Source organism: Pygocentrus nattereri, chromosome 12, assembly GCF_015220715.1.
Source record: "Pygocentrus nattereri isolate fPygNat1 chromosome 12, fPygNat1.pri, whole genome shotgun sequence".
Classification (NCBI taxonomy): domain Eukaryota; kingdom Metazoa; phylum Chordata; class Actinopteri; order Characiformes; family Serrasalmidae; genus Pygocentrus; species Pygocentrus nattereri.
In genome coordinates this window covers 32702204-32723025 of record NC_051222.1, presented here as the reverse complement: position 1 = coordinate 32723025, position 20822 = coordinate 32702204, and the positions used below count along the sequence as shown (strand labels likewise).

Genomic DNA, 20822 nt, shown 5'->3' with positions numbered 1-20822 from the left:
GCGCTGACAGCTGAGGTGTTGGAGGCGTGGCTATGCAGATGACCACATCCAGAGCCTTATGGTTTGTGTGTCCCCTCCTGAAAAGGCACGACTCGTGTTGTTCACTGGTTCAGGTTGTGTGTACATGGTGTTTGTGTTATTCTGTGTTGGGGGTTTGTGAGTAGAGTTGAAGCCATCATGGTGCAGCATGTGGCCAGTGGTGACCTCGAGCTCAGTGTTCTGTGTGTTCCTTTTTCTGTCAGTGTGGTCAGCACACAGCAGTTATTTCAGCAGAACCATGACAACCCTGTGTTTTGTTTGTCTGTGGTGGATTGTGGTTTTAGCATCAGAGACTCTGAGCAGTGTCATCTGATCATGCTAATGAGATGTGTGTGAGAAATGGCCTCCATGCTGACTACAGACCACAAGAACAGTGAGGGTCAAAAGCTGAAGATGTTCCTAACGTCATTGCTGATATTCCTCTGCACTGAAGAACATTTCTCAGATCTTTTGACTGCTTCATCAAGAATCTGTGATTTTTCATTTTAATTCATTAGATGAAGAAACAAGACATCATGACTACATAAAGTGGAGTTTACATGGAACTAAAGAAGGAAACCACACACGGCAGTTTGACTGCAGTAAGTTTAGCAGAAGCAATGACAGATCCAGTGAAACGAGGAAGAGAACAGGCAGCGTATTTGAGAAAGTCAGCAACACTTTTTAACCACTTACAGTTTAACAGCTCAAATCGTCAGAGCCCCTCCTGCTCTCTGCAGTCGTTCTTCAGCTTCAGGGAAAGGACGTCGCCTAATGCAGGTTGGAAATATTCTTATTGTTTGTGAAACGAGTAGAAAGTATTTTATGTATCAAAGTTTAATGGGGAGAAAAATGAACTGATACATTTGTAATGTTTTGTTATGAGCTGTTTGTCCCTCGTGGTCATTTCTAATGTAAGAGAAACGCTGAGACACTCTGGTAGCTGAATGGAGGTTTTATTGCATGGCTTTTCAGAAATCACACAAAAGTAGTTCAGTTTTAAATTGTGCTCAGGATGAATATTTAACATTAAACAAGATCAGTTCAGGAAATTGTAAATGTTTTGGAGGTGGAAGTTGATTAAAACCCATTCAGTTGGATTTTGGGCTTAGAAGTCTCTGATGGGTCCATCCAGGAGTTTCTGATGGGCCCATACAGGAGTTTCTGATGGACCCATAGTGGAGTTTCTGATGGGCCCATACTGGAAGGGTACTTGTCCTGCTGGTATGACAGTTTCTGTACCAGTCCTAAAAGAACCATAATGCATGCAAGGTTTTCCATCTCGGATGAAGCTCCCAATTGGCTTCGCCTTCTCAGTGGGTCTTGCTATTTTGCCAGAAAGGAGAGCAGCTGTATGATTTCCATGGTCCTTACTGTGACAGTGCTGGTATGATGGTTCTGTTTGTTGGCTTGGCAATCGATTCTGCAGCAGCTCTTCTATGTTCATCAGCTTCTTTCTCTTCTCAGCTGGAGCAAATCAATGTTGGATGATAAATGTGAGCTTCCTTTTTCAATCTGAGCTGCAACTTCATACCGTGTATTATGCATGTTTACGCATCTCTGGCACACAACTAGTCTCAAACACCACTGTTTCTCATTTTCACCATTTGTGATCTTCATCATTTGTTTTAGGATGGCTTCATCAGTCACTTTGCAGTCCAAGTGCAGGGGATTAAGCTCCTGGTTAACGTCCTCATGCTCAAGGCCCTGGTAGACCACGTTAGGGAAAACATCATGTGGTCACACTGTATTTTACATCTGTCTCAGTTTATTTAGAAGAGAGTTAGATTTCTTGCTTGAGTTCTATCACATAATACACGGACTGCTGTGGCATTTCACTGTCATGCTGCTTAGTGCACATGAGCTCTTGCAATAGTTTGATATTACTCTGTCCACCTAGGTGGGACTGGAGAGTCTTTAAACTCCTCAAAAGTTTAGTCATCCTTGTGCGTTAACATGTCTTCAGATTTCCAGACCTGATACCTCTGAGAACACCCAAAAGGGGGACCATGCTATCACGTGTTATGTGTGAATATTGTTTAGCTGCACATCACTGGGTTGTGATACAGGCTGTGATGGTGATGGAAGTGTGGGTGGTGAGGTGGGGCTGATCATGTACCTTCTTACTAACGGCATAACTAGAAAGCATTTTCTGCAGATATGTGTCAGTACCAGGTGTAGCTTTGACAGGAGTAGCTGTGGTTGGATGAACTAGATTAGTAGCTGATGAAGGATTAGCTGGATGTGACTGTGTGGCTTGTATGAGGAGCACTAATCACAGTACTATCAGCATTTACATTAACCTGGCCTCCAAGTGCATTATGCAGATCAACCCTACCATCCACACCAGCTTTGGAGTAGAAGATGGTACCAATGACATCATTTAACTCTAGCAGCTGGGCCATTCCTGCATCCTCAGACTCAACAAAGTCTTACTGTACATGAAATCTTGTATGTGCTTAAGGCAGCTTTCCTCTTCATCCATCTCAAGCATGGACAGATCCTTCCCTGCCACTGGACTTACACTCTGCAAGTTTGAAAAGTTCCACCATAAGTGTGAGCGGATTATTCCTGATGGTCAAAGCTTTTTCTCTCATTGTCCGCCACCTTTTCCTCTTTCTTCACACTCGGTCCCCAGTCCAGGAGACTATTTCATGCTCTGCTCTGGGACTTCCTGTTTGTGTATAACACAGCCTTTGCTTTTCATTCCTCACTCGTGCTCAGAGTAGCAAGAAAGAGTCTCACCATCGTGGTTGTCAGATGCAGCCAGATGGTGAGACTCTGCTGATGTCCCGGTCAAAACAACCAAACCAAGCAGGAGAACGACAAGCTGACTTAAGTTTCGTGAGTTGCTGCAGATTAAATGTATCAGACTGATTATAAATGTAAATAAGTCCATTCACCTCCAAATTACCGATGTTCGTCTTCTCTCCCTTTGCCGTTTCATTATCTGCGTTGCTATGGTGACCAGCAGTCTGCACTGATCTTTAGGTTTAAAGGGTGAATTAGCAGTTCTACATTAACTCCAGCGTTTAAGATCTTTTATTGTTAAACTGTGTTAGAACTGCGTGTTATAATGATTTTACAGTAAAGGAGGACTTTTATGTTGTATTATGCTCTGCAGCAGTGGAGCGATTATTCAGGCCTGATTCTCACCCCAAACAGAGCCACAGTCACTGATGAGAATTCTGATGTTAAAGTGTTGCTGAAGTTTAATAAAGACTCTGAATGTCAGTTCATACACCGATCAGACACAATATTAGGACCACCTCCTTGTTTCTACACTCACTGTCCATCTTATCAGCTCCACTTACTGTATAGCTGCACTTTGTAGTTCTACAGTTACAGACTGTAGTCCATCTGTTTCTCTGATACTTTGTTATACTGTTCTTCAGTGGTCAGGACCCCCATGAACTCAGACACAGAGCAGGTACCATTTGGGTGGTGGATCATTCTCAGCACTGCACTAACACTGATGTGGTGGTGGTGTGTTAGTGTGTGTTGTGCTGGTTTGAGTGGATCAGACACAGCAGTGCTGCTGCAATTTTTATCACCATGTCCACTCACTGTCCACTCTATTAGACACTCCTACCTTGTTGGTCCACCTTGTAGATGTAAAGTCAGAGACGACAGCTCATCTGCTGCTGCACAGTTTGTGTTGGTCATCCTCTAGTCCTTCATCAGGGGTCACAGGACGCTGTTGGTGTTTTGGTTGGTGGACTCATAAATTTGACTTTTTCTGTCTTACTGAAACGTGGGTTAGACCAGATGAATATTTAGCTTTAAATGAAGCCACGCCTGTAGGCTATAATTATGCACATAGGCCAAGACTAACAGGCAAGGGAGGTGGAGTCTGTGTAATATACCAAAATACTCTCGATATTAGTCAGAAACAATGCGACACTTTTACTTCCTTTGAGGTCCTCTCTATACACGTCACAAATCCGGTCACAAAAAAGAAGGCGTTCTCATTATTTAACATTTACAGACCACCAGGGTCCTACTCTGAATTTATAAAAGAATTTAGTGACTTCGCTGCAAACCTGGCTGTGTGTAATGATAAAGTAATAATTGTAGGAGATTTTAGTATTCACTTTGAGAAGGTAGACGACCCATTAAAAAGGGCATTTACCTCAATCCTAGACTCTGTTGGTTTTACCCAAAATGTAACAGGGCCGACACACTACTGTAGTCATACGTTAGATTTAGTTTTGACACGAGGTCTTAACATAGACAAGCTTAATATCTTACCGCAAACCACAGCGATCTCCGACCATTACTTAATTTCATATGAGCTACGATTTAGCCATAATATATATACGTCCCCTCGTTATTCAACAAAGCGCACAATAAAACCATCTACCGCCCTACAATTTATAGAAAATCTCCCAGAGTTATCAACCCCAGTCTCCACTCCATCAGATCCAATTGAACTAGATTTACTAACCGATTATTTAGAAAATACCTTACGATCCACCTTAGAAAATGTGGCCCCACTTAAAATAAAAAGAATAAGGCAGAAAAAGTTCGCCCCGTGGTACAACGATAAAACCCGGACCTTAAAACAAACAGCTCGGAAATTAGAGCGGAAATGGCGTCATACCAAACTAGAAGTGTTCCACACTGCCTGGAAGGACAGCCTTATAGAGGATAGAAATGCTCTCACTGAAGCTCACTCAGCATATCTGGCCTCGCTGATCGAGAATAATAAGTATAATCCTAGAGTTCTGTTTAATGTGATTTCCCAAATCACACAAAATCAGGCAGGTAATGAACCGGAAATCCCAGCAACTCTCACCAGTGAAGTTTTTATGGACTTCTTTAATAATAAAATTGATAATATTAGACAACAAATTCAACCCACAGTATCAAATTCAAATCCAGCTTTGCTGCCATCTGACTTGGCTGATATAGAACAAAACACAGCTGTAGAAAAGAGTCTGGAAACCTTTCACCCCCTCCCACAGCTGGAGCTAGAGAAGATTATCTCCTCTGCAAATTGCACAACCTGCACACTCGATGTAATTCGATCAAAATTACTCAAAGAAGTACTGCCAGCCATTATAAACCCTATCTCAACTATTGTAAACTCATCCATTAGTCTGGGCCATGTACCCAAAGCTTTTAAACTTGCTGTTATCAAACCTCTGATCAAGAAACCAAATCTTGATGTCGCCGTTTTGTCCAATTACAGGCCTGTTTCTAACTTACCGTTTATATCTAAGATCTTAGAAAAAGCTGTGGCCCAACAACTCAGTTCATATCTACACAAGAACCATATATATGAAAAATTTCAGTCTGGATTCAGGCCACACCACAGCACTGAGACGCTCTAGTTAAGATAACTAATGATCTTTTTCTTGCCTCTGATCAAGGCTGCGTATCCCTGTTAGTGCTACTTGACCTCAGTGCGGCTTTTGATACAATAGACCACAATATTCTCCTAGAAAGGTTAGAAAACATGGTTGGAGTCACAGGGACCGCCCTATCATGGTTCAGATCTTACCTATCAGAACGTTATCAGTTCGTTAGGGTAAACAATTTATCTTCCAATTATTCAAAAGTGAGATTTGGAATTCCGCAGGGGTCTATATTAGGACCATTACTATTTACACTATACATGTTACCGTTAGGCACAGTTATAAGTAACCATGGCGTAAACTTTCATTGTTATGCAGACGATACTCAACTGTACATATCAGCCAAGCCTGATGACCAACACAGGTTAAAGAATATGGAGGACTGTGTAAAAGACGTGAAAGGCTGGATGTCACGCAACTTCCTCCTATTAAACAGTAACAAAACGGAGGTTCTCCTTCTGGGTCCAAAATTAGCAAGAAGTAAATCACCAGATTTAATCTTAAATCTCGCCGACTTTCCAGCCACACCTGGACTAGCAGCAAAAAATCTCGGCGTTATAATAGATTCAGATTTATCATTCGATCAACACATAGGCGGCATCACTAGGACAGCTTTTCTACATCTTCGCAACATCGCCAAGATCAGAAATGCCCTGTCCCTGCGTGATGCAGAAACACTAGTACACGCCTTTAGTACTTCTAGGCTAGACTACTGTAACGCACTACTGTCAGGATGCACGAGCAGGAATTTAAACAAACTCCAACTAGTCCAAAACACCGCAACCAGGGTCCTCACTAAAACTAGAAAATTTGAGCATATTAGTCCAGTGCTATCATCACTTCATTGGCTACCTATTAAATCCCGTATTGATTATAAAATCCTTTTACTGACTTATAAAGCCCTACATGGTCTTGCTCCTGAATACCTGCAAGACCTTATTTCTCATTATGAGCCATCACGACCACTCAGATCCCAGAGCGCTGGCTTATTAATAGTTCCTAGAATTCAGAAGGCTGCAGCTGGGGGAAGAGCTTTTTCTTATAAAGCCCCCAAACTCTGGAATGATCTTCCAGAAACTGTTCGGGACTCAGACACAGTCTCAATCTTTAAGACTAGGCTGAAAACACACTTGTTCAGTTTAGCTTTTGGTAGGTAATGTTCCCCCCTAGATAAAGGCAGCAGATCCAGGGGTCCATGGACACAGGGAATTATAGTAAACTGAGACGCTGGTGCTGTCGTCCAGCTGCTCGCACGCGGTCACTCAGGTTTGTGGACGGTGGAGCGGAGGGATACCGAACTGTTTCAGAGTGCTGCCGTGTCTGTGTGTCCTTCCGGTTCTCTCCTTTTAGTTAAGCTGTCATAGTCAGATCTGCCGGAGTCGTTAGCCACACTCTGTAAATGTTTACATTCCCTGTTTATATACAAATGGATAGAACAAAACTAATTCCATTTACCTGCTTTTTTTCCGAGTATACAACTGCCCACATGTCCGGCTGGACACTGAAGGACGACTGACTGCCGAGCCCCCCTGCTACCCACTTCAGACCAGCTGCCCACGCCTACCACCAACCACCTTGGATGAGCTACCCACCCTACCCTGATGTTCTCATAGACTCCTAGATATTCCTAATATCAATATTACTGCTGTTAATATTAGTAGTATAATCACTTGTAGGTAGTTTGACCAGAGGAGGATGGGTCCCCCCTGGTGAGCCTGGTTCCTCCCAAGGTTTCTTCCTCAGTTCTGAGGGAGTTTTTCCTTGCCACTGTTGCCCCTGGCTTGCCCACTGGGGGGTTTCTGTACATTCTGTACATTCTTTCAGTCCTGTGGAAACTTTGTCTTTTCTGAAATCCTGTAAAGCTGCTTTGTGACAACATCCGTTGTAAAAAGCACTATACAAATAAATTTGATTTGATTTGATTTGATTTGGACTATTCTCAGTCCAGCAGAGACCCTGAGGTGTTTAAAAACTCCAGCAGCACTGCTGTGTCTGATCCACTCAGACCAGCACAACACACACTAACACAGCACGACCACATCAATGTTACTGCAGTGCTGACAAACACGGTGTAAGGGGTCAAACAAAGTATCAGAGAAACAGATGGACTACAGTCTGTAACTGTAGAGCTACAAAGTGCAGCTATACAGTAAGTGGAGCTGAAAGACGGAGGTGGCCAGAACGTTATGATCAGCGTATCTTGCTGAAAGGTTTTATTTCTACAGTTGACAGAGCTTTGCACAAAATTCCCTGGTTTGTCGGTTGTTTTTGTTGGTTTTGTTAGGAAAGATCTGGAATGATTGACTTTGCCTTCAGTCCTAATTGTTGTTGGATATCACGCCTTTGGGTGTGTAAGTTTGATTGGTTGGACTTTTTGGTGATCTGTTTGTAGATTTGCAGCTTTTCAGTCGTTTCTTTCTGGCACAGGATTAAATGCAGTGTCTTGATCACGGTCAGTTGGGCTTGTTTGGTGTTTCAGGTGGAGATTCACAAACGTTCTGACAGTCGAAAACCTTCAAAGTAGCTAAGAAGTAGACACCACTCTTTCTGCAAAAGCAGCTAAATTGTAGCAGCTACACATTTTGGGAAAGTACTAGTAATTTTTCAGTAGCTGTCCCAACCCTGGTCAACGTGTAGTACCAGCTGAGCCGCTGGTGGATGTTGTTATACACACACTGCCCATAGTGCCCTCCTGTGTAAACAGCCAACTATGACAGTCACTAACCCAGCAGCTGAGCTCCATATGAAGAGAACTATCCAGCACTGTGGAAATAACCCAGTACAATGACCCGTCAGGCTGAACTCAGCAACTGGACAAGAACAAAAAACAAGACAGTGTTTTTAGAGTTTAGCTTTAGTCACAATTTGACTTCTAAATACTTTCACAGTTCAGAGGATTCAGTCACAGTGAGGAGAAACATGAACACAGGACAAAACATTTCATCTTTGGAGGATTTTGTTCACCACAGGATGCAGCAGCAGCGATTTTAATAAACGCCGTTTTCTTTTTCTCCAGAAAAAAGCAGCTTTAACTGGGAGGTCCTAATATGGACTGACACCAACTACAGAACAACACAAAGACAATGTAAAAGACAAAGAAGTAACTGCACGTCTGAACTCAGAGCTCTTATTCTGTAATCATGAGTGTTTTTACAGATGTTGACGTCTGAAACAGCATTTTAGACTCTAAATGAAGATTTTCTACATGTATTACATTCTTACTGTATATGATCACACAGGCTGACCTGCTGATCTCACTCAGAATGTCTCTGACTGTTTCTCTGCTGGTTCTGCTCTTCATCTCTGGTGAGTCTGAGCTGCTACTTCTCACTGAACTCTGTACTGTTATGAGTTTATTATTATATATGATACTGTGGTCACTCGTGCTGCCCCTCCCCTCCACACACTCACACACACTCCACCCTGCTACAAGATCCACTGTGGATTTGTCACATTGTGCTTTTTGTGCAGCTGATTATTCAAACTCAGCTGAAATGAACCGTCTTAGAAATGAGCTGAAGTGGAGACTTTATGCAGCATTTTTACTGACTGAGACCCAAACAGTGAGAATTTACACATTTCTGTGTTTTGTGTTGCAGGAGTTGTTGCTCAGGATGGGTGGGGTGTGGATTACAAAGATAAGTCTATCTGTGCTCTAAAGGGGTCTACAGTGACCATACGCTGCACTTACACATATCCAAGAGGTCGCGTAGTCCTAAGAGCTTTCTGGACCAAACAGTGGGGTCGAGGTTCAGAGCCTCCTGATCTGTTAGATGATCCAGAGTACAGAGGCAGAGTTCAGTACCTCGGAGATAAACAACACAACTGCACTCTCAGACTGAGGAATGTGAGAGAAACTGATCAAAGTAAATACTACTTCAGATTTCTAACAAACCAAACTGGAGGAAAGTATCAAGGTGCAGGTGGAGTTGATCTTTCAGTCACAGGTAAGATCCAGAAATAAGAAATAAGACACTGGACTTCATTCACTGGTGGTCAGCAGGGATATTTAACTAACACTGAAAGTCCAATTACTTCAAATTTCTTGTTTGCATTTCAATCAAACGATTAGAAGTCCAGACAACTAATAAAATAAAATAAGACCCATCAATATATATTCTGTTATGACCCCGCATTGGGCCTATAGCACTGTGGGGTCAGTAACATGGATAAAAGCATGAGGAACAGATAAAAGACTTCATGATACTATGTAATAAAAACCAACGGTAATAAAAATGCTGTGCTGCAATGTCCAGATATCCAGTACCACACTGGAAGAATCAGACCGTGGACAGGACCAAAGGACAAAACCTCACCCCCACCCTCTGACCCAGGAGCTAGACAGCGTAGACTTCTATGGGCTGCACATCCCTCTGACCTTGAGCTCTTGTAAGCTTAGGTCGGGGGTTCATGCTGGCAGAGACAAAGTCTCCTCTAAACAAAGTTAGTGCTGGTAAAACACCCAACCAAAGCATGCAGGCAGCACAAGAGCTGCAGTCCCTAGTTAAATATAGTTAAAAGCCTTCAGGTCAAACACCACGACTAAAGTTCTCCCTCAACACAGGAGACAAGCTCATGTAAACTAGAGTGAAGGAACTACTGATAAAATACCTAAAACAAACAAACACACTTTAATACGAGAGATTATAAACACACTGAACACACCCTCCCTCTCCAGCCGTCTTAAAGACCTCCTTTTATGGCATAGAGTCCTCCCCTCAATTACACTAATGATCAATTATCTGATTAGTCAGAGGTCCTGCACATGGATGATGGAACAGGCAGATACATCTGAGAGAAAGAGAGAGAGAGAGAGAGAGAGAGAGAGCGACAGAGGAGGGGAGAGAGGAAGAGAGAGAGTGAGAGAGACAGAGAGAGAGAGAGAGAGAGAGAGAGACAGAGGAGTGGAGAGAGGAAGAGAGAGAGACAGTGTGAGAGCAACAGAGAGAGAGAGAGAGAGAGAGAGAGAGAGAGAGAGAGAGAGAGAGAGAAAGAGAGTGAGAGAGAGAGAGAGAGAAAGAGAGTGAGAGAGAGAGAGTGAGAGAGAGAAAGAGTGAGAGAGAGACAGAGGAAGAGAGAGAGAGGTAGCGAGAGAGACAGAGGAAGAGACAGAGAGGAAGAGAGAGAGAGAGAGAGAGAGAGACAGAGAGCGACAGGAGGGGAGAGAAGAAGAGAGAGACAGAGAGAAAAGAAGAGAGAGAGAGAGGAGAGACAAAAAGAGAGAAAGAGGAGAGAGTGAGAGATAGAGAAAGAGAGAAAGAAAGAGAGAGTGAGAGAGAGACAGAGGAAGAGAGAGAGGAAGAGAGAGGTAGAGAGAGAGACAGAGGAAGAGACAGAGAGGAAGAGAGAGAGAGACAGAGAGAGAAGAAGAGAGAGAGAGTGGAGAGAGATAGAGGGAGAGAGAGAGAGAGAGAGAGAGAGGAGAGACAAAGAAAGAGAGATAGAGGAGAGAGTGAGAGAGAAAGAGAAAGAGTGAGAGAGAGACAGAGGAAGAGAGAGAGATAGACAGAGAGAGAAGAAGAGAGAGAGCAGAGAGAGACAGAGGGAGAGAGAGGGAGAAAGAGAGAGAGAGAGAGAGAGAGAGAGACAGAGAGCGACAGAGGAGGGGAGAGAGGAAGAGAGAGAGTGAGAGACAGAGAGAGAAGAAAGAGTGGAGAGAGATAGAAGGAGAGAGAGAGAGAGAGAGAGAGAGAGAGAGAGAGAGAGAGAGAGAGAGAGGAGATATATATATATATATATAGAGAGAGAGAGGGGGGAGAGAGAGAGAGGAGAGACAAAGAAAGAGAGAGAGAGGAGAGAGTGAGAGAGATAGAGAAAGAGAGAAAGAAAGAGAGAGAGAGAGAGAGACAGAGGAAGAGAGAGAGAGATAGACAGAGAGAGAGAGAGAGAGAGAGAGAGCGACAGAGGAGGGGAGAGAGGAAGAGAGGGAGTGAGAGACAGAGAGAAGAAGAGAGAGAGCAGAGAGAGACAGAGGGAGAGAGAGGGAGGAAGAGAGAGAGAGAGAGACAGAGATAGACAGAGAGAGAGAGAGAGACAGAGAGCGACAGAGGAGGGGAGAGAGGAAGAGAGAGAGTGAGAGACAGAGAGAGAAGAAGAGAGCGGAGAGAGATAGAAGGAGAGAGACAGAGGAGATATCTATATATATATAGAGAGAGAGGGGGGAGAGAGAGGAGAAACAAAGAAAGAGAGAGAGAGGAGAGAGTGAGAGAGAGACAGAGGAAGAGAGAGAGAGATAGACAGAAAGAGAGAGAGAGAGCGCGACAGAGGAGGGGAGAGAGGAAGAGAGGGAGTGAGAGACAGAGAGAGACAGAGAGAGGAGAGAGAGAGAGAGAGAGACAGAGAGAGAGAGAGAGAGACAGATAGAGAGAGAGAGGAGAGAGAGAGGGAGAGAGAGAGAGAGAAAGACTGAGACAGAGGAAAGAGAGAGAGAGAGAGAGAGAGAGAGAGAGAGAGGAGAGAGAGAGAGAGAGAGAGGAGAGAAGAGAGAGAGAGTGAGTGAGAGAGAGAGAGAGAGAGAGAGAGTGAAAATGTTTGTGTTGATCTGTAACGATTTGAATGAAGATCATTTTAATTTCTAATGAACCTTCTGAAGTTAGATGGCCGCTGACTGTTGTAACACGTTTTAAAATATTTGTCTATAAATGTTTTTTAATAATTTTTTAAAGAAAAATGAAGGAAATTGAATCTAAAGGTTCAGTAAACAGAAGTGAATGTTTGAAATATGAGGCGTCAAATTCATTTTTCACGTCTGCCTCATGGATCATCAAACAGTGGTGTAGAGCTGTTCTAGTAGCAGGTACCGTTCTACTGCAGTAGCTTAGCATCTCATACAGCTCAGCACAGCGCAGGTTCATTCCAGCTCACTGGAGCTTCACTGACACGAGTTTACAGGATCAAGACTCCAATCTGAATCCGCCTGAGTAAAGCTGTGCTGTGTGTGGAGCTTTTAGCTGAAGCTACTTTTAACTTATATCCCTGTTAGTGTTGCCGGCCTCAGGCCTAGGAGAACCTGGGCCGTGCACAATATGGTATCATAACAGCAAATGGCTGTATGATGGCAGGATGTGGTCTCTGTCTCTCTCTCTCTCTCTCTCTCTATCTCTCTCTATCTCTCTCTCACTCTCTCTCTCTTTCTCTAAAATGAAAAGGAAAACCAACATAGAAGTGAATGTGCCGTCAGCCCGTGGTGTGAGGTTTATTCTTGACCTTTTAGCCACACAGCCCGTTTTCCTGTCGGTTCAACCTACTGGGTGAAATAAATATAACGCCTTTCTCTTAAACAATTTTATATTCTCAGCTCTGTCAGCAAAAATAAACAGTGTACAAATGTTAAGAATAAACACAATGTAATTAAATCAAGTCAAATAAATAAATAAATAACAAACAAATGTGAGGGTCCTTATTTTTTATTTATACACTGTTGATTATTAATGAGTGTTGAGGTTTAGGAATTCTGCTGTGTCATTTTCAGTGTCTATATATATATATAATATTACATAAAGCAGTTCAGAGTCAGAGTCTGATCTCACTGATCAGATAATCCTTTATTAGACCCACAACAGGGGAAATTCACACTGCTAATGTGCTAATGTGTAATAACGGTTAATCTCCCTCAGATCACTGTAGATTTATATGTTATGTCCTGTGGTCAAATCTGAGCTGCTGCCAGCTTCATGATTTAGATTTACCCAGCTGACTCAGCGAGTGTGAGTCTCCACAGTGTGAGTTTGTTTTCTCTGGTTCTCAGATCTCCAGGTGGAGGTTCCTGAGAGAGTGATAGAGGGAGATGAAGTCACTCTCACATGTAAAACCAGCTTCAGTTTGTATGACAGACCAACATTCACCTGGTACAGAAACTGGAATCCTTTATCCTCCAATACTGACCAGCTCCACCTGCAGCCGGTCAGCAGGGAGGATGCAGGCAGGTATCGCTGTGCTGTACTGGATCAGAACCTTCACTCTCCTGTGGTCACTCTTAATGTGAGATGTAAGTCCAGATTCATTCATTCAGTCTCAGAACACAAACTAAGCTGAGGCTTCGTGCTGAACTGTCTGTGATGAAGCTCAGCCCAGCAGCTGATCTCTTTAGACAGTAATATATCACTGAGTACCTGCAGTAAATATCCATTAGGATGGCACTGTAATATCTGTACAGACAGAACTCACACACTTTAACTGTGAAACCATAGTTAATAATCTCAGTCCTGCAGATTCTGTTCACTGAATGTTTTCATGTTTTCCTGCTCTAACACTCCTGAGCTCATGAAGGACTTTGGGATTAGCTAAAGTTTAGCTGTAAGAGCATGAAAACCTCTCTACTCTCCTCCTGACGCTTCCTATGTTATGTGTTAGTCTGTATATATAATGCAGTAATAATAGTTTATATTTCAGTTTTAAACTGAGGAAAAAATCCAGACGTGCACATCATACAGTCATGAGTCAGATCTGAGTCAGTGACTCGAGTCACCAGAGCACTTTGTCCAGTATTTTACTTTAATTAAGGAGGCTTTAGTAAAGACCATCACCTACCTTAACTGTGTAAGTCTGATTGAAGTCATGAAGTCATTAGTTTTTTATTGATCCTTAAAGAACCAAGAAACATTTGGGAAAGTTTCATTCAGAGTCTTTGGTAAAACTGATCTAAAAGCTGGAAGAACAGTGATCTTCATACGCTGAACTGAATGATGTGCATCTGTAATAAAACATATAAACATATTTCTACACTACATTTATAGTTTGATTAATTAAACAGAAAAGCACCTCCATAAAGTGTGATGTGTCTTTCTACCTCTAGATGGTCCAAAGAGCGTCTCAGTGTCTGTCAGTCCCACTGGTGAAATACTGGAGGGCAGGTCAGTGACTCTAGCCTGCATCAGTCATGCAAACCCAGCTGTGCAGAACTACATCTGGTTTAAAGGAACATCAATAGTAGCAGAAGGAGAGACTTACACAATGAAGAAGATCAGCTCTGTGGACAGTGGAGAATACAAGTGCAGGTCCAGTAATGAACATGGAGAGAAACTCTCTGCAGCTCTCACTCTGAATGTTTTGTGTGAGTAAATCCTCCTCAATCAAATAAAACCATTGTTTAAATTATCGTTAATCAGCTTTACTGCAGAATTTTGTGAAAGTGCTGAAATACTTGGCGCCCCCTGCTGTACAGGATTCCTCCAACAGTTCTGAAATACATTACATCAGTTCTTCAAAGCAACCCTGAGAAATCACTGCTTAGAACTGGAGAACCACAATTTGTAAAGCCTTTCAGAATCAGAGTCTGATCTCACTGATCAGATAATCCTTTATTAGTCCCACAACAGGGGAAATTCACACTGCTAATGTGCTAATGTGTAATAACGGTTAATCTCCCTCAGATCACTGTAGATTTATATATTATGTCCAGTGGTCAAATCTGAGCTGCTGCCAGCTTCATGATTTAGATTTACCCAGCTGACTCAGCGAGTGTGAGTCTCCACAGTGTGAGTTTGTTTTCTCTGGTTCTCAGATCTCCGGGTGGAGGTTCCTGAGAGAGTGATAGAGGGAGATGAAGTCACTCTCACATGTAAAACCAGCTTCAGTCTGTCTTACAGACCAACATTCACCTGGTACAGAAATGGACATCGTTTATCCTTCAGGACTGACCAGCTACACCTGCAGTCGGTCAGCAGGGAGGATGCAGGCAGTTATGACTGTGCTGTATGGAGTAAGAACCTTCGCTCTCCTGAGGTCACTCTTAATGTGAGATGTAAGTCCAGATTCATTCATTCAGTTTCAGAACACAAACAGAACACGGATCTCAGAAATCAGCTGCAGTGACTGTAAAAGGTGTTATTGATGGAAAACACAGCCTGAATAACATTTAATAACATTCATAATAATTAGCATCACCTTAAACTTTAACACTCATCTGCACACAGGGGTCTGGAATTCAGCTCTATATGCAGTTATTGGAGTCACAGCTGGATGTGGATGTTTATCTCTTATCATTGCTGTATTTTGTGTAAGGTAAGTAAACACATATTTAAAGTTTATTGAAGCACTGGAACTAGTTTTTCTTAATGTGTCAGTGAAAAAATGAATCTGTTGCAATTGTTGCACAATATTATTGTTAATATTAATATTATTACTCTTTATACTGTTACTTTTCAGGAGAAAGAGAAAAGGCAATTCAGCTGATGATGCAAACCAGACACAGGCAAGTCAGTTACAACATTAAAACAGTAAAACTTTAAAATAGTGACATTTTTGCTTTAGTTTTAAGAAGAATAAATATGAGAGACAGTATTATGTCTATATTCACTTTGATTGTTTCCTCTTTCCTCTCCATGGATCACCACCTTATCGTGGTGCAGAGGTTTGTGTGCTTGAATGATCCTAGGAGCTATGTTGTCTGGAGCAAAAGCTCCTGGTAGGGACTCCCATGGCAAACTGGTCCTAGGTGACAGGCCAGACAAAGTGTGATCCACAATCACCCCTATGAAACCAAAAAGGAAGGAGCCAGGCCTGGGGGAGGGGCTCGCCAGCGAGCGTTTGGTGGCCGGGCATTCACTCATGGTGCCTGGCCGGGCCCAGCCCGAAGGAGCTACATGAGTCCCCCCTCCCATCGACCCACCACCGATGGGAGGGGCAATAGTAGGGGTGTGGTGCATTGTGGATCGGGCAGTGTCCGAAGGCGTGGGCCATGGCGTTCTGATCCTCGGCTGCTGAAACTGGCTTTTGGAACTTGGAACGTTACCTCACTGGCGGGGAAGGAGCCTGAGTTGGTGCGCGAGGTTGAGAGATACCGGCTAGATATAGTTGGGCTCACCTCAACACACAGCTTGGGCTCTGGGTCCAATCTCCTTGAGAGGGGCTGGACTTTTTTCTTTTCTGGAGTTGCCCATGGTGAGAGGCGGCGGGCAGGTGTGGGCTTTCTCATAGCCCCTCGACTCGGCGCCTATATGTTGGGGTTTTCCCCGGTGGATGAGAGGGTAGCTTCCCTACGCCTTCGGGTTGGGGAACGGGTCCTGACTGTTGTCTGTGCTTATGCACCGAACAGCAGTTCAGAATACCCAGCCTTCATAGAGTCCTTGGGAGGGGTGCTTGAAAGTGCTCCTCCTGGAGACTCGATTGTCCTACTGGGGGACTTCAACGCTCACATGGGAACCGACAGTAAGACCTGGAGGGGTGTGATTGGGAGGAATGGCCTCTCTGATCTGAACCCGAGTGGTGTTCAGTTTTTGGACTTCTGTGCAAACTACAGTTTGTCCATAACGAACACCATGTTTGAACACAAGGATGTCCATAAGTGCACATGGCACCAGGACACCCTAGGCCGCAGTTCAATGATTGACTTTGTAGTCGTGTCAGCGGACTTGCGGCCATGTGTATTGGACACTCGGGTAAAGAGAGGAGCTGAGCTGTCAACTGATCACCACCTGGTGGTGAGTTGGATCAGGTGGTGGGGGAAGATGCCGGTCAGACCAGGCAAACCCAAACGTATAGTGAGGGTTTGCTGGGAACGTCTGGCAGAAGAACCTGTCAGATTGATCTTCAACTCACACCTCCATCAGAACTTTGACCAGATATCGCGGGAGGTGGGGGACATTGACTCAGAATGGGGCATGTTCCGCTCCTCCATTGTTGAAGCGGCTGACTGTAGCTGTGGTCGCAAGGTAGTTGGTGCCTGTCGGGGTGGTAATCCTCGAACCCGGTGGTGGACACCCCAGGTGAGAGATGCCGTCAAGCTGAAGAAGGAGTCCTACCGGACATGGTTGGCCTGTAGGACACCAGTGGCAGCTGGCAGGTATCGACAGGCCAAGCGATCTGCGGCTTCAGTCGTTGCCAAGGCAAAAACCTGGGTGTGGGAAGAGTTCGGTGAGGCCTTGGAAAGTGACTTTAAGTCAGCTCCGAAAAGATTCTGGCAAACTGTCAGGTGACTCAGAAGGGGAAAGCAGTGTGACACTAGCACTGTATATAGTGGAGATGGTGTGCTGCTGACTTCGACTGAGGACATCATTGGGCGGTGGAAGGGATACTTTGAGGACCTTCTCAATCCCACCAACACGTTCTCCAGTGAGGAGGCAGAGTCTGGGGACACGGGAATAGGCTTGTCCATTACTGAGGCCGAAGTCGCTAAGGTAGTTAAAAAGCTCCTTGGCGGCAGGGCTCCAGGGGTGGATGAGATCCGTCCCGAGTTCCTCAAGGCTCTGGATGTTGTGGGGCTGTCTTGGCTGACACGCCTTTTCAACATTGCGTGGACATCGGGGGCAGTACCACTGGATTGGCAGACTGGGGTGGTGGTGCCTCTTTTTAAAAAAGGGGACCGGAGGGTGTGTTCCAACTATAGGGGAATCACACTCCTCAGCCTCCCTGGTAAGGTCTATGCAGGGGTACTGGAGAAGAGAGTCCGGCTCATAGTCGAACCTTGGATTCAGGAGGAGCAGTGCGGGTTCCGTCCTGGTTGTGGAATACTGGACCAACTCTTTACCCTCTCCAGGATTCTGGAGGGGTCATGGGAGTTTGCCCAACCAGTCCACATGTGCTTTGTGGATTTGGAGAAGGCATTCGACTGTGTTCCCCGGGGTATTCTGTGGGAGGTGCTTTGGGAGTACGGGGTACATTGCTCTTTGCTACGAGCCATTCAGGCCCTGTAAAAACATGGTTTGCATGGCCGGCAGTAAGTCAGACTTGTTCCCAGTGAGAGTTGGACTCCGTCAGGGCTGCCCTTTGTCACCGATTCTATTCATAATTTTTATGGATAGAATTTCTAGGCGCAGTCAGGGGATGGAGGGTGTCTGGATTGGTGACCTCAGGGTCACATCGCTGCTGTTTGCAGATGATGTGGTCCTATTGGGGACATCAGGCCGTGAACTTCAGCTTTCACTGGATCGGTTTGCAGCCGAGTGTGAAGCGGCCGGGATGAGGATCAGTACCTCCAAATCCGAGGCCATGGTTCTCACGCGGGAAAGGGTGGAGAGCCCTCTCTGGGTCGGGGATGAGCTCTTGCCTCAAGTGGAGGAGTTTAAGTATCTTGGGGTCTTGTTCACGAGTGATGGTACAAGGGAGCGGGAGATTGACAGGCGGATTGGTGCTGGGTCAGCAGTGATGCGGGCTCTTTACCGGTCTGTTGTGGTAAAGAAAGAGCTGAGCCATAAGGCAAGGCTCTCAATTTACTGGTTGATCTACGTTCCCACCCTCACCTATGGTCATGAGCTTTGGGTAATGACCGAAAGAACGAGATTGCGAATACAAGCGGCCGAAATGAGTTTCCTCCGCAGGGTGGCTGGACTCTCCCTTAGAGATAGAGTGAGAAGTTCGGTCATCCGGGAGGGACTCAAAGTAGAGCCGCTGCTTCTCCACGTCAAGAGGAGCCAGTTGAGGTGGTTCGGGCATCTGGTTAGGATGCCTCCTGGACGCCTCCCTTGGGAGGTGTCACAGGCAAGTCCACCAGGGAGGAGACCCCGGGGAAGACCCAGGACACGCTGGCGTGACTATATCGCCCAGCTGGCCTGGGAGCGCCTCGGAATCCCTCCCAGGGAGCTAGTGGAAGTGGCTGGGGAAAGGGAGGTCTGGGCCTCATTGCTCAGGATGCTGCCCCCGCGACCCGAACCCCGGAGAAGTGGAAGATGATGGATGGATGGATGGATGGATGGATGGATGGATGGATGTTTCCTCTTTATGGTGTACATATGCTAATATTGCCAAAGGAAAAAAAAAAGGATTAATAAAATCCAGAAATGCTCATCTCTAGTTCAGAGTGGCACACAGATGCACATCAAATCACTATAAAAGACAACAAGTACAAGTGTTATTATCACCTAAACAGGCATGAATGCAATTCGTTTATTGAGTCTCAGTGTATGAGATAATTATTGACCCATCACGTCGTTATTTCTGACTGCAGGAAAATCTCTACAGTAATGTGGCCGTAAGACCTGCAACCAGTGATGCAGCACCTGATCCAGATCCGTCCAATCAGGACGATGTTCATTATGCCAGTGTTGTACCCCGTAAACCCAGAAACCCCAGGAATGCCGAGAGCTCTGCAGGGACAGCTTCTGCCTTTGGGGCTGATGAGGAGGTTCAGTACGCCAGCGTCCAGCACCGCAGTGATAAAGTAGTACAGAAGACTGAAGTGGACGCTCAGTATGCGAGTGTAAGGTTTAGTCGCACTGGTGCTGCCAACAGGTGAGAGAAACCAACCTTCCTAAACTGAATGAGCCCTTTCTAACAGAGCTTCACCCTGAACTGAATTATGTTCAAGTAATGGTTTCTGGTAGGTCACCCTGTTTGTTCTGTTAACGCAGGGCTGCTAGATCCACACTTGAGGACCCCTCAGTGATCTACTGCAGTGTGAAATAACCAGCGTTCACAGGACCACCGTTTTGACCCATGGACAGAACTTCATCTGCATGTATTTGAATCCTGCTGGAAAGAGAAGATAAGCCCTCTGTTGCATGAAGACCTCCTTTTCAGTATGACCATTCTGTTGATATGTCCTTCTGATAGTCACAGGATGCTACAGGACTGACTTTCACCTTTTCAAAAGGTACCATTTTCAAGATTTCAGATTAGAAATACGGAAATACTTTAAGCGACAATACTGAAGCACTTATTAGATATAAAACTCAAAGTAATCAAGCAAGATCAAGTTGAGACATCAGTCAACACTTTCCCACAGGTTTTTATAGTAACAGCAGTAATACTTGACTCGTCTCTACAGCACAACAATCCCATAGAGAACACTTTCTTCTTTAGGATCTCCAGTATTTTACAGTGCTGAGCCGATTTACTGGAGTTTGATCTTCTTATCACTTCGGGCACTGATAGAAAAGTGGTTTGGACGGTGTGTAAGATTATATAAAGGACTCTGATTCCATCAAAAAGCTCACAGAAGTAACCGATGTCAGGTTTACACAGTGATCTTATCATCTAACAAGTGTGGTAGCTTTGCCACAGCACCACGCTGGTGATGAATCATGGGAAAACAGCCAGTTCCAGTTGTACTTTCTATATTAATCTCTGTCAGATTCAGAACTGGTATATCAGGTCGGGAGCCTGATCACACAAAACAGCATCTGACATACAGACGGTCAATACTAATCAGTTTGAAAGACGTACAGTAACAGATCTTTTCACTGTTTCTCTGTTTGTGGTATATTATTGTTTTATCGTTCATATTTTCTCCCTCCCAACTTTTTCGTTTTTTATCGTTCCCAATTTTCTCCCATTATGGTAAAAGTTGGTTCTGATCCTTGGTATGGTATTTCTGTATTGGATCAAATGTTTCATCCATCCATCCATTTTCTAAGCTGCTTCTCCGTCAGGGTCGCGGGGGGTGCTGGAGCCTATCCCAGCAGTCTTCGGGTGGAAGGCAGGATACACCCTGGACAGGTCGCCAGTCCATCGCAGGGCAGACAGACAGACACAGACAGTCACTGACACCTAGGGGCAATTTAGCATGTC

At 44.6% G+C, this 20822-nt stretch overlaps 1 protein-coding gene across 1 annotated transcript; it reads left to right on the top strand.

Moving 5' to 3' along the window:
• The first annotated feature begins 598 nt into the window (after positions 1-598).
• LOC119264668 (B-cell receptor CD22-like) lies at positions 599-19477 on the top strand. Its single transcript, XM_037543290.1, has 7 exons — positions 599-798; positions 8618-8684; positions 8978-9325; positions 13126-13365; positions 14173-14430; positions 14881-15120; positions 19302-19477. Exons 1-7 carry the CDS (start codon positions 793-795, stop codon positions 19475-19477), a joined length of 1335 nt encoding a protein of 444 aa, XP_037399187.1. The 5' UTR covers positions 599-792.
• The last annotated feature ends 1345 nt before the right edge of the window (positions 19478-20822 follow it).

Coding starts and splice junctions, on each gene's coding strand:
- LOC119264668 (XM_037543290.1), top strand. Junction 13,366..14,172: donor GGTCACTCTTAATGTGAGAT/GTAAGTCCAGAT, acceptor TTCTACCTCTAG/ATGGTCCAAAGAGCGTCTCA. Junction 14,431..14,880: donor TCTCACTCTGAATGTTTTGT/GTGAGTAAATCC, acceptor TCTGGTTCTCAG/ATCTCCGGGTGGAGGTTCCT.